Raw genomic sequence first — 14,357 nt, forward strand, 5'->3', positions numbered from 1 at the left:
TTCGCCAACTTTGCTGTCTAAAAATTTTCTTTATCAGACAAATCACACCAATGCATTTAGTTTGACACGCTAGTCCTGCTATGGCAATATCATTATATTTATTCAAATAAACGCAGCATGATTTTTATTTAATTATTTAATTATTTTTAATATGACATATGATGCACATATGATGTAATATTTTGGATTTGAATAAAACTAAACAATTTTATCAATATCACATAAAGCATATTTAACCTTCCTGATAAAAAAGCGATATATGAAAATAATATAATAGTGCTAGCTAATACCACATTATTATTATTATTATAATTAATTTATTTATTTTTTTTAGGATGCAGATATTTAACAGCCATCAGTCTGATCAGATCTGAACACCGTTCACTATAAACTAGCTTCAACTAGTGCTTATTAGTTTGCGTATTGCATACTGGCCGTTATATAGCACATATTTAATGCCTTATTCTGCAAGACCATATTTTAGATGCCTTAATCCCACCTAAACCTAACTACTACCTTGAAACAATTAAAAAGCAGTAATTAGGAGTTAGTTAGATAGTTAATAGTGATCATGTGTTACCTTATCTTCATTTGTGCAAGCATACAACACTGCATTCAGATCCACGGTCCAATCAAATATGTAGTTTTTACCTAACCACTGTATGGCTTCCATAATGTAAATCTGTTTATTTTTGTTCATTTCTAACTTGAATGCTCTTTGGGCCCAATTAAAAAAGTATTGTTTGTTTTTTATCACTCTCAAGTGAATCGTAAGGCAAAGTCGTAAATCTCTATAAACAGGCCGTAGCGCGAGGACTGAATGCTTTTATTACATAGACATTTATTGCAGAAATACAGGGTACTGTGTTTATATTTGAGCACTTTTGCACATAAAACACGACTGTTCAGAAATCAAATCAACAGTTTGATTATTGCTCTGTTTATTTATTCATACATTAAAGGCTGTATTTGCAGGTGTTTTGTACCGTCGCCTCTTCTTTTGTTATGCTTATTAAGGTCTTTATTAAGCTGACAGATGCGATGCAAATTAAGTTATTACTTATGATAATTGTTGTTTTGTTGGTGTTAGCGACTGAAGGCCAGTGATACCTGTCTGTTTGTTTCTTTTCAGTGGGAGATGTTAAACGTTTCGGATGAAAACACATTCTGCTTCCTAGGAACCAAAGACAACCATTGCTGCTCCATATAAGTGTGTTTCTAAGGGATATGCGTCTAATTAATTGAAACAGAAGGCCTACAAGCATCCGATGGGAGTCTGAAATCCATCGACCCGGCCTATGTTTCTCCAGATTTCTCCGGACCCTCACACCGGGGGTCAAACCTCACACATGCGGGAGCAGTTTGACGACGAAGAAAGAGGAGTAAGAAGACACCTGAGGATGCCGTTGTGGAAGTGACACACATGACGGTCCCTAAGCGCTTCATTTGTCGAAGCAGAGGGTTCAACAGATCTCAGTCTGTGTACATTTCTGCTTTAGAAGCGTAAATATTTGACTACTTCCGCCGTCTCCACTTTGCCCCCCGTAAGACGCAAATTTCATCGGAGGACTATTAAAATGTGAAGGCTCGGGTTATGAATATGAATCGCTCGGCATTTACATGCATCATTTGTGAAATGACGCAGAATGAATTTTCTTCGCGGAGAGCGGGAGAAATTACAGGCTGAGCTCTTTCTTGGAGGAGAGTCCTGAATATCCTTTAGCATTGTGAGGAAATGTTTAATCTGTCTCCCGCTGGGAAACAGAAGCCTAATGCAGTATCTCGGTGCCTCTGCTGTCTGCCGGCAGAATGGCGGAGACATTTTAATGCATTTCAGAGTTCTTCTCTAGGTACGAGATGATGGACGGAGGAACCTTATATTTGCGAACACCCAGGGTTTAATGCACTCAGCGCCGCTCGCCGCCTTGTCTTCCAGCCAACAAAACATGTTCCGTGGAATAAAAGAAAAAGCAAAGCACGAAATTATTCTCCCTGCCTTCTATCAAGCTCCTGCATTCAGCAGCGCGTCTGAAGGGCGCGTCAGTCCGCCTGCCTCTCTCAGAGAGGTAATTATCCTTTTTCCTGTCACAGGGCTCCAAATGATCTCTAACCACTGGGGAGCTTTTTTAGGGGCTCAGCTTTGTCAATAGGAAGTCGAAAGAGCTTTAATTTTCAGACAGCTGCACATGTACTTTCATCTCGGCATTATTCCCCTATAGCGGTCATCTATCCGAGCGCGAGCTTTTGTCTGTGACGTGGGGTCCGCGCGCGCGCCCGCCGCATTAACATATTTATTTATAGACTTACACTTTTCTTACAGTCATTTTTGTGTAACAATTTTCACACTCGACATTGTCTGTGCAATTTCCCTTTCAGTGTCTCTCTCTGTTTTCTCCTCTCTTTCCTTCCCTTTCAGAAAGAGCCATGAATGGATGGAAAATTATCACAATTACTCACATAATTGAGCCGTCTTTGTGGCAAGTGCGGCTCGAGGAGCCCTTTTTCCATCAGCCAAAATGGTTTCATTATAGGGGTTTTCATATTCCCTGACACGGGGCACGGAGGGGGGAGGCGGGCGGCGAGGGGCTGAGGAGCGCTGTACAAGTCGCTGGGGGAGAAGGGCGGATCATTAAGGTCACAGTGGGGATAATTATCTTGACTATGGAAAGAGCATCCAGCACCTTTTTCCTCTTCCCCGCCACAAAAGCACCGTCCCTGGCCTTTCGGCACAAAGAACTTTGGAATAAATGGAGCTTCCACCTACAACTTGTTCACAAAGAGAGAGAGACTTGTATCAACATGACAATTTTCCATTATTAAGACTAATGGCGGGCTGCCTTGGGAGATCAAGGGGAGAGGGGAACGTGTTCAGGTGCGCTGGAGTACTGACCTCTCCCCCGTCTTTGTTTGGGACTTAACTCCGAACAAAACCCTAAAGGGGCTGGAGAACCCCCCTCCGCCGCGCCTCATTATTTCATTACAGAATTTGCATGTTGCCCGTCTTTGTGGGGCCATTAATTGGACAATGGGAAGTGCATTTGCGACGGTGTAATCAAACCTTGTTTCAATATGCGTAGAGGAGGGAGCAGACTAAATAAAGCGACGCTGAGCGGAGATGCAGGCAGCTGTTGGAAATCGACGGCCGGCCCCGAATGCTCGCGCTTCGCCAGGCTCTGACTTTTATCGATTTTAATTTGCCGCTTAGTTTGAAGACCGCCTGTCTCGAGCCTGGAGACGCGACAAGCGCGAACACCACGAGCCCGCGACAACCCCGCGGCCGTTTCTTTTCCTCCTCGTCGATGCGTTAAGCGAACGTCCGTCGGGCGGATTTTTCTATTTCTCCCGGTAGCACCTAACTCAGGTAATTGGTCATTTTGGGAGGGCAATTTTGGGGCAGGTGGGGGGACGCCGGGCGGACTGTTCTGACCCCCGCTGCTGTGGTAATGATGGAGGGAGGCTGGCGGTCACCTGCGGCCCAGGTGACTGATGGGTGTAGCAGAGGATTCCCGAGCTGATCCCGTCCAATCGCCCACAAAACCGCTGCTGAATCACAGCCGCGTGCGTTTTGGCAATCGCGTGACACGCACACCTGTCATTTGCTGCTAGATTTCATATTTTAGAGAACGGACGGTCTCCTGAAGGCCCCCGTGATCTTTCTCTAAACGAAGCCTGCCCAGGAAACCGTAATGATGGGTGCATTTGATACAGCCCTTTATTTATTGATTTCAGCAAACATTACATCAGAATGATTCAAAGCTTCGCGTGATATTATGTTTTAATAATTATGTAGTCAGTAAAATAGCATGTGTGCGTGTATCTCAGCAGGTGAGAAACACTGGCCAGACGTTTCTGTTCATTTCATTCCAAAACGATGAGACCCTTCTGGAAAAAAACATACAAATAATAATAAAAAGGAATCCACGAGCTTAATGCATATGGTATGCAAAAATTCTATATATTTATTAGAGGTGCCATATCTAAAATCCTCCACACTTCTAATCAATCTCCAAACAATCATATCTGCTGTTTCACCTTTTTTATACATTGATACACGTTTAGAGCACAGCAAGCATTATATTCATACAGCTGACACACACGCACACACACACACAAAACAAGAACCTGTCAAAGAACTGTAAAATTATTTACAAATAGGGTAACGCTTTATTTTAAGGTGTCCTTGTAATTGCAATTAATTACGGGCAACTAACCCTATAAGACAAACCCTATCCCGACCCAAACTTTATAGTTAATTAACACTTCGACGCTTTGAGAAGAGCACCTTAAAATAAAGCGCAACGCTTTGTCACAATTCACAAAAAAACAAACGAGTGATTAAATTGTGTTTAATTCTGTCCCAAAATCGTCTTGTTCTCAGTCTCTGGCGTTCCAATGGAAACAAAAAACCTTACAAACCCAGCAACTGCATTATTTTAACATCACACTTAACCGTTCCGTGCTGATTGACACAGTAATCTGTGGTTACACCTCAGAGTGTCCTCTCTCTCACACACACACACACACACACACACACACACACGTGTTGCTCTCAGTCTCAACAAATACTCTCACAGTGTCTCTTTGTCCATTGGAATTCAGTGGAGCAGCAAATTGAAGGTGCTGCCTGCTTAAAACCCTCCAAGAAGAAACCCAGAAAAGCCACAGCTGTTTTAACATCAGGATTGATCAGATGCTCTGAAATTGGATCATTACGTCTGATCGAATCCGGCGCCGAGAGGAAAGCACAGGGCTGGATTCGTGTAATTGTAAGTCCCTGGGTAAACACCGGACCGACGTTCATCCCCAAACACGGAGCACAGACGTATTCGCTTGAGATCTCAATGTTAATGCTCTCTTAATAACATTTAAACAGCTCCACTTAAACCTGATTCGTTCAGTCCAAATATGCGGTGAAATCTAAATTGAGTCTAGGGCTTTTTTTTTTTTTTTTTTTTTTTTTTTTACACTGTCATTTTCGGTACGTGTGATGTTATAATATGATAATGGGATCATATTCCGTTTGATAAGTGCTCTGTCTCTTTAATTTGAAATACCCCTCCATCACGACGCAGGGTCTGTCAGTAGGATGCACTTTCGCATGAGGCAAACAAGTGTAGATTGAATTAGAGATCGTGTAGTGCACTACAACTTATTTTCGTCGAAACGAAAGTTTGAAAGCTAATGCAAACAAATCGAGTCCGTTTTTTTGAATTGACCCTGCTTAGAAAATCTGAACATAAGGACAGATGCAGATGACAATAAACGACACGTTCTGCACCGCATCGATTCTCGTCCGCCTCGTGACGCTGTCTCGCAATCTGCTAACCATTTTTTAAATAATTAGACATCTGTCCGGACTTGGCTTTGGTTCTCAGGAGCACTTTATCAGCGGGGACATCTCGCGGGTCGCACTAACCAGAGAGCTGGTAGGAGAGCTTCGTATTGAAACAATTAAAAAAGAATCCAAAAACAGAAACCAATCAGGGACTTTTGCCTTAAATACGGAAGTCCCTTTACAGTTGAGAATCAGACCCTGCTGAAAGGCCATAAACTCAATTGTCTCTGTTTGAAGCGGTTTGTCAGCTCATGTCTGGATCAGAAGCGCGCGCGCGCACACACACACACACACACACACACACACACACCGAGTGGGCCTGAACTGGTGTGGTGCACTAAATCAGGGCAGCATAGCAGGTGTTTGACTCTCATTCTTGATGATCCTCTTCTCTGGAAAGTGCTCTAACTCGTCATCTCACATGCTGCTTTATTTGAGCCGCGTCTAAACAGAAAACCGCTGTGGTATCATCCGAACGCGGTGGGCAGTTGGGCTGAGCTCTGTGTTTATTACGGGACCGACCGCATGGGCAGCAGGATGACTGTGTCAATATTTCATCGCCAGCGTTTTTTTTTCTGCCATCCTTTTAAATTAAAACCACTCTTGGACATCAGATTTGATTTTTAAACTGAATGGCCGGCAGAATATACCGGTTCTAAATAGATTTAAAAGATTTACAGTTAAATAGAAGCCTGGTGCGGGAGAAAAAGCTATTCTAAAGTTAACTTCTATTAATATCATTAAATATTTTTTTTTATTTTGATGATTTCTTTACTTTACTATCAATAAATGCATTATCGCTGCTGCGCTACATATATTCAGTATTAATAATAATAATAATAATAATAATGTGATTGCATTATTATAAATCATTGAGAGCGTTTGCTAAATAAATAATTAAACACGTGTGAGTGTGTAATTATCGAATTTGAAGCTAGTCTTTTTATAGGAAATTGTTTGTCCCTATTCCATGTAACGCTTTATATCTCATGCATTCAGAATAACGGAAGACAATAAAAACGCGCAACTAGTTTGTTCTGGATGGTGATAATTATTGGCTGTAATGCTGTCATTATTTTCGCTATTGACGAGGATCCCCGAGGTTGATTGCGAATGTCATTTGAAATACAAATTGCTTTAAATTGGACAATTTTGAGGACGGCGGATACCTAACAGGTATTTGTCCAACGCGCTCGTCAGTGCGTATCATCTGGGCATCGCGGACACTTTTTGCGCAACATTCTGGAGTTTTTGCGATTTCACTGCGTTTTATTATGACGGAATGTAAGTGAACGCACGTGGAGATTATGACCATTTCGAGCGAGACACAGCCGCGGAGACTGAGAAAGAGAGATAGGAACGAGAGGAGGATGCGGAGGTGTGATCCGCGCCGGGAGTCGCGCGCAAACGGTACGACCGGTCTCGTTCTCTCCCGCGTCTTGTGAAAACGAGCGTTTTGTTTTTTCTCTGCTCTCGGCGAGTTAGCCGTCTCGAAACAAAACGTGTCGTTGAATCGCCGTGCCTGTCACGAAACGTGTTTCCGAAAAGCTGCACGTGGGGGGAAAAATGCAATCGGTTACTTCCTGCGTCGCCGTTTATCATTTTTATAACGCCGCTATTTTATCCAAACCGTAACTGCTTGTTTTGTGAAAAAGGTTTGAACGGATTGTAAACGTAATTTTTAAATAATGAAATCAAAGAGTAAGGCCCGTGCTCGGTTGAATGGCAGGCAGATGACTCTGCGACACAATTTCCCAGTCTGCTGGTCAAATATTTTTTATTAAATATCAATCAAAATAATATATTTAAATACGATTGCGTGGTTTTTAATCTCGGTTGCGGGGTCATTAATAATTATGCAAACGTAAGATGTTTGTTTTGTTTGCTGCTTAACGTTTTTTTTCCCATTAAGTAGATAAATATACATTAGAGTTTATTCGATATAAACTGCAAGCTTGTGCAAGCTGCGTAATTTTTTAAACGTAGGTGGTGAACGTTGCTTTGGTGTAGCTGTGTTATTTGTCCATTTGTTTCAATGTTATTATTATTATTATTAACTTTTCCTGCATTTATGGGCGTGCCACGTACGGATTAATCGCACTCGGGCGTCACATCCGAAAACCTAAAACCTGCAGAATTCATTTTTGCGATCAAAATACAAAGCAAAACCACCGCCACGTCAACCGAACTCAGATCTGACAGGAACTCGCCGGATAACAGGAGCTGTTACCAACACCGACCTGTTTCTCTGATCCTCGAGCGCGCGAAAAAAAAAAAAAAAAATCAACCCACGCGCGCGCGCGCGAGTGATGCGGATCCGCGCGACGCCGCGAGTGTTAAATACACGGCTAATTATGCGTATGAAAATTAAACAACAGTGTTATGCTAATTCCGCTGGTTTCAGCTGTGTCTTCAAGCACTCGAGACTGGCATTTTAACCGAATGAATCGTCAAAGTAATTCATCTTCGCTTGGGAGACATTTATACCTGTGCTTAATCGCGTTCGTTAGGTCTTAAAATTCGAGGGCAGGCTAAATTTGTTCGTCAACTTTTCCATTCTGATGTCGGATAATTGAGTTTGTTGCCGTTAGCACTTATTAAAATTGCGCTTTAATAATAATAGTAATAATGCCGTGGCGTTGTTATTGGGCTTATTATTATCCACCGTGAAAATGAATTGTTAGCGAAAGAAGCGTATCGTTCCGCCTTAATGAGCGCTTTTTGAAACCAAATCTCAAATATCCCAACCAAACAATTTTGATGATTTTTTTTTTTTTTTTTTTTTTGCGTGGCCTGTGCTACGGGAAGCTGTTTGAGCTCTCCATACGCGTCTCGGCCTATATGCATCTCGGTCCATTCCCTAAATTTCTATATTAGCATTGCACAATAGAGTCACAGGTTGGTCTTATTTCTTGAGTTTATCAGGTCCGTCGGACCCGACCCTCGGATTACCAATCCGCGTCGCTCTTGGAGGGAGTGGACCAATCAGAGAGCACCTTGGATAAATATTCATGATTCCCCGATTCAAACCTTTGAGCGAGTTTGTGTGGATCCACAGCATCGTACCTAGACTTTTCACAGAGACAAACTACATTTTCTTATGAATGGAAAGTGAAAAAATCAGTTGAGCTTAAATTGGGACCCATCCTTCACTCAGATCATAGAAGAAAACAAAAAAGCAGGGGGAGAGAGAGAGCGAGCGAGAGACATGACCATGTCTACAATACCAGAGAGTCTAAACAGCCCAGTCTCAGGAAAGAACGTGTTCATGGAATTTGGGCCACCGAGTCAGCAAATGTCTCCTTCGTCTATGACCCACGGACATTATTCAATGCACTGTTTACACTCGTCTGGACACCCGCAGCACGACAGCGCGTACAGCCCGGCTCCGTCCTTCCCCAGATCTCTGCCTTATCCATACGTCAACTCGGTCGGTAGCCATTCCTCCAGCCCGTACCTCAGCACCGTGCAGACGTACCCAAACAACTCGGCTTTGGCGCAGACCAGACTGGAGGACCCAGGTAAGAGCCGCTGCTTGCACGCCTTCGGTCTTCGCTGGTCGTTTGCGTTCGTGTGCGCGCCGCGAGAACGTTGGACTGGAGTAGCCCAGATGTGCTGTTATTAGGCTTGGTAATTATTTATTGCGTAATGCTATAAACAATGTATGCAATTAAGGCTAATTATACCTAAAGTGCCGCCTGTAAAACTTGTGCACAGTGATGTGAGCCGCGCTGCGCGAACAGTCGGTGAGACAGCTTCTTTTCTTTCTCCCTCCCAGCGCCGGAGTCAGAGAAAAACACCGTGGTGGAAGGAGGAGAGGTTCGTTTCAACGGGAAGGGCAAAAAGATCCGCAAACCCCGGACCATCTACTCCAGCCTCCAGCTGCAGGCTCTGAACAGGAGGTTCCAGCAAACTCAGTATCTGGCTCTGCCGGAGAGAGCCGAGCTCGCCGCGTCTCTGGGGCTCACGCAAACACAGGCACGTCGCGCCTTTTTCGATTCGATCGCGCGTTTCGCGTTCGGGGCTTCGCTTATTCTCGTTTTGAAACGCGGGGGGCCTGTAGCTGATCAAGGGTTTCGCGTCTGCTTGGGGGAGCTCTTTAAAGAGAATTAAAGTCATGCGTGAAACGATTCGATTGCATGCGATAGAAGAAACAGATGCTGCCGCTCGCTCTGACTTCCCTCGAACTTCTCTTTTCTTTTCTTTTTCTAGGTGAAGATCTGGTTTCAGAACAAACGCTCCAAGTTTAAGAAGCTGATGAAGCAAGGAGGGGGAACAATAGACACGAACGCTTTGGCTAACGGGCGCGGACTGTCCACCGGATCTCCATCCGTGGCGCCCGTCTGGAACTCGACGGCCAGCGTCAAAACCTCCACACCGACCTCGTACATTCCCAGTTACACCTCGTGGTATCCCACAGCACACCAGGACACTATGCAGCAGCCGCAGCTCATGTGAACCAGCGCTGCTGACACAACCCCGCCCCTCTATCCACCAGTGGCCCAGTTCAGGGGACCCGACACAGGCCAGTCACTCTGCGGCCTTACACACACACCGGCCCTCCGCAGCCCAGACCAGACGCGAACCGGAGACGCTCTCAAAGACACCCGCTGACGCGCGCGAAGGTCGCGCGCACCGGAGAGGAAACGCGTCTCTTTTTTTTTTCAGTCGAAGGGAACGCCGGGAAAGTGGGTCAAATCAAAGCTGCTGTTCTCCCCTCTTTCCGTGACTTTTTTTTTGATGTGTAAAAAAAAAAAAAACATGAAACTGTACCTAGTCAGAAATGTATTGCCAAATTTGTAATTTTTCCGTATGAAAATTGGAATTACCCACAGCGAAGCGCTGGGCTGTGAGCGAGAGCGACGCGAGCGTCACGCAGAAACGCGCTTTTTTTTCCCCAAAGCGCCGGGGCGCGTGCGGTCGCCGTGGCGCGGCGAACGTGTAAAAAAAAAACTGGGATAAATCACACCGTGAGCGACGTCTCGAGATTTTCCCCATTTTAAAGGGAACGAAGAAATCTTTAAACAAAGTTATTTTGTATGTATGGCGTTCTTTGTGTTTATTTAAATATAACTTATTTAGAATTTTTCCGTTTGTTCGTTTTTTATCTGTTTGTATATTTTATTTAAAAATAAATGTTCCTTAAATTATGATGTGAGGCTGCACTATAAAATAGAAAGACACTTCCCTTTTTCTTTTTTTGTTTTTGTTGGATCCTGCGAAGAGAAGCGGAGCGCAGATAAACGCGTCTGTCGTCGCGTCGGATGGGAAGTGTTGACAGCTCTAATGTACAGAAATAGTCGTTTTCGTTGTGTGCTGAACAATTTGTGCAAAAAGGATCTAAACATGATTGTGTTGATTAAAATTAATGTGTCTTTCCGTTTCACATTGAAAAATAGTTTTATAGCTCCTGCCGGTCGCGTTAATTTATTGTTTTTGTTTCATGGAGTCTTGTATAATGTGTAAACTCGAACAGTAAAAATCTGCTTATGAAAGAAGTTACAAAATGTCATCGCAACGTTTATTGCTTTGCCAAAAAAAAAAAAAAACGAAGGGAACTCAGGTAACGACTGAACTAATGCAAAAAAAACGTATTGTTTTGTAAATAAATAGGCATATTTAGATATTTAGCCGGCTTGATTTAATATCCACAAGGGTTTGTTGTCTGCAGCGCATTTCAAACTAAATAAAAAAAGCATTTTCATCATAATAAAACGGTATTTAATAAGCGTATGCTATTTTATTTAAAAAAATATATTTTTAATATTTTCCCCGCTCATTCTGGCCGTTTTGTGTCTCTTTTTAAAGGCGCCTCTAGCTTTTCGTCGCAATCTGAACCGACGATTAATCTTGTGGTGGTTTCTGTAACGCAGTAATTCCTCCGACAATAAGGCCACTTGTTTCTTTTCACTTTCGTTTAGCCGCTATAAGCTCTTTTCTGCTCTTGTGTGGTTGCTTTTGAAGGCCGTGTGTTAAGTGAATAATCGGGCAGGTGCCGCTCATGGAGGGGCAGATGAAGAAAGACCCGGGTCCGCGAGAGAGAGAGAGAGAGAGAGAGAGAGAGAGGGGGCACATAGGTAAAGAAACGACTCGTTCGAAGTGCCTTTTGTTTGGCTTAACTGCGCATTTCAACTAAATTCTGATGCAGATAGATGCCGGCGAGCAATAACAGAAGGGCGCGTCTCCTGCAAATGTCCCTTCAGCTTCTTTCGTTCGTTCCGATTCGTTTCTTCAGTTACTGTATTCGTCGCTATTAGCCTGTTATTGATAACGATGGGGGGAAATTGGATTCGAAGAATAAGGCTTAAGTTATTAGAAGCGTCGCGCGCTCGGAGCCGGCCTCGCGCGCGCTGTTTGAGTGTTCAGTTGTTACCGTTTGCGGTAGGTGCCGGGGGTAGAGCAATTATTGTGACAAATTTTGACACTCTTCATGTGTGGTCTTTAAAAAAAATGGCCTGGTCAGAGCAGGAAATGGCCTCGCGCGCTCTGATCACGAGCTCAGTGCTCCAGCAGTTTTCTGCGACTTCATTAATATGACTCCAGAATAATACAGCCTCTATATGTGCTTGCTCTCTATATATAATTGTATTATTATTATTATTATCATCAACAACACTTATTATTATTATTAGGCTATTGCTATTCTTCCTATGTTGTTTAAACGATATGCTCCTCTTATTGTTGTTCTTTACAGTCTCTGCCGTGATATCAGATTAACGTTTATTAATTCGTTTTTTATGCTTTTGACGCCGGCTTCCGTTTAGTCTCCTCCCGGGGGGGTTTCCAAGGGTATGGCTCATTTTCAGAATACGGATAAATAACGAACATTTGTTAAAAATCGGCCAACGCGATCGGCCGCAAACGTAGCATAGCCTACATCTACATCTCTTTTTTTTTTTTTTTTTTCTCGCTGTTGCCCCTAAAAAATATTCCGAACGCAGCTCTCGGGAAGGAATAAAAGAAGAAGCCGTGTTGTTCTGCGTCTTTCTCCGACATGCAGCTGTGGAGCAGAGAGGGTCAGCGTTATTTCACTCTATTCTCCTCTTGATTACGCGCCGGGCCCATCAAACCAGACATAATTACAGTCATTCCCTCCTTACTTATTCTAATGCAGCTTCCCATCTACGGGATAATTATGAGCAATTTTTTTTCGCACGTGGAATCTTTTGTTAACAAAAGAGATAGCGCGCTGAAAGAAAATTCGCCGTGCGATGGGGGGAAAAAAAGAAAAGGAAAAAAAAAAAGAGAGAGCGAAATAGGTGCGCAGCGGTAGTTATAAGTAAGGCTGGCAAATTGCTTGCAGGTGTATACCGAGAGATTTGTCAATGGGAAGAGGGATCAAAATGAGCAAAAGCACAATGTCGGAGTGATGAAGGCAGAGGTGAAATTATAGAACAAGGGCTGTTTTATTTTCCACTGGATTCTATAGACAAACTATCTCGCAATTTCAGACAGCTTTATTAACGAGGCACAGACCACTCCGGTCCGATTCAAAGCAGCGAATGGTGTAGCCGGTTACCGTATTTTATTTTCTCCGAATCATTTTTTTCCTGCACGTTTTCGTTCGAATCAGCCGGCGTTAGGCTATTGTTCGCTTAGTGGCGTTCGCTTTACGAGGAACGCATTTTACGCGTCTCGGGCGTCCCCGTTAAGGCTGCACAAAAAAACCCGCGAGACGCCGTTTTGCTTTGGACGCGTTTCGAAGCGCGTCGTTTAACTCATCCTAATGCCTCACGAAGGCGTGCAAAAAAAAATTAATAATAAAAAGTAAAAAGTATGAAATGGGCATAAAATGAACGCGCGTCCTTCTTACCTTAATGTGCGATAAACGAGAACGCAAAGATCTGCAGATCGTCTAAAGCGGCTGTAAGGTGCCAGTCGGTCTTGAGAGAAGCAGAAGAATATGAAAAGAGCATCCGGCAGTCATGGCATGGGTTCGGCTCTTTGGGTCCCAAAATCTGCCTCCTCTAGCTGGGCTCAGAGCTGACAGACGCTCTCCGAGCAGGAATGAAAAATCCTGCTTTATTTTCCCTCTTTATAGCTGATGGAAAAAATTGCTGATTATTAGCATAAATGTTTACTCCTCATTACGCTGATGACATTGTGCACTCGAGATCTTGGTAATCTTTGGGAAAATTATGAGTAATTTTTAAAAATTTAAAGCAGCAGTTACCATGCAATTCAGGCTAATTTTGCGTAGGCTCCAAACGGATATAATTATCGCGGAGTCAAGATGTTATGCTAAAAACTATGCATTGATATTACCATTTATTATGTACATACAACTTTGACAATGTTGATGCTTGAAATAGCTGGAAATTGTCTTGCGCAAAAATTACAGTCCATATTAGGACATCTAAAATTGCGAAGAATTATATAGTAATTGCAGGCTTTCAGATCGGGGAGCCAGAATGCTCAACTGGAGCAATTGTGGATAAAATTACAGATCAGAGTATAAATTAGGGATGGGGTATGGCATTTTTCAAGTTGTCTACAGGATTCCGGAAGTGTCTAAAACCACGCCGTCGCTAATCTTTCGGAGAGAAAGGCGCGCGGGGCACGCGCTCGCGGACGGCTTCGGCGCGGTTTTGCGTTCGTTCGCGTTTGCGAGGTGTGACAAGCATTCAAGCACCTGAGTTGAGAGACCTAATCGATCTTAACACGGACCGTGGCCGTGTTTGCCAGAGACAGCAAAAAAAAAAAAAAAAAAAAAAACAGGCTGACAGAACCGGCGCAAAACGGTTTAAGCGCCTGGAACGCGGGTGAACGTGACCCGGTTTGCTCGGAGGGCCGCTCGATGTGATACCTCGTTGTTCTGGATAGCGTTAAACCCTCCCAAGAGCTCGTCTCGAGGGTAAACCCTTCTGCTTTAACAGCGCGTTACCGAGGCCTTTACCGAAAGGCCGACCGCCATTGGTTAAACACGGCGTTCCCGTTTCCCGTCGTGTTTACACCGCCGAACGGATAAAGTCCGGATCTCGCGGATCTCTGCAGGGCTCGTTTCGGCCCGGGGCGACAGCGC

General features: G+C 43.7%; 1 protein-coding gene across 1 annotated transcript; it reads left to right on the forward strand.

Annotated features, from left to right (window-relative positions):
• Nucleotides 1–943: 943 nt before the first annotated feature.
• dlx1a (distal-less homeobox 1a) lies at nucleotides 944–11,050 on the forward strand. Its single transcript, XM_043229660.1, has 3 exons — nucleotides 944–8,856; nucleotides 9,114–9,313; nucleotides 9,548–11,050. Exons 1-3 carry the CDS (start codon nucleotides 8,544–8,546, stop codon nucleotides 9,791–9,793), a joined length of 759 nt encoding a protein of 252 aa, XP_043085595.1. The 5' UTR covers nucleotides 944–8,543; the 3' UTR covers nucleotides 9,794–11,050.
• Nucleotides 11,051–14,357: the final 3,307 nt, after the last annotated feature.

Source organism: Puntigrus tetrazona, unplaced genomic scaffold, assembly GCF_018831695.1.
Source record: "Puntigrus tetrazona isolate hp1 unplaced genomic scaffold, ASM1883169v1 S000000008, whole genome shotgun sequence".
In the NCBI taxonomy this organism is placed as follows: domain Eukaryota; kingdom Metazoa; phylum Chordata; class Actinopteri; order Cypriniformes; family Cyprinidae; genus Puntigrus; species Puntigrus tetrazona.

Bases quoted from the DNA above. Each gene is read 5' to 3' on its own strand.
- dlx1a (XM_043229660.1), top strand. From the start codon at position 8,544: ATGACCATGTCTACAATACCAGAGAGTCTAAACAGCCCAGTCTCAGGA. The intron at 8,857-9,113 runs GTAAGAGCCGCT...TCTCCCTCCCAG, and splicing joins GACCAGACTGGAGGACCCAG to CGCCGGAGTCAGAGAAAAAC. The intron at 9,314-9,547 runs GCACGTCGCGCC...TTCTTTTTCTAG, and splicing joins TGGGGCTCACGCAAACACAG to GTGAAGATCTGGTTTCAGAA.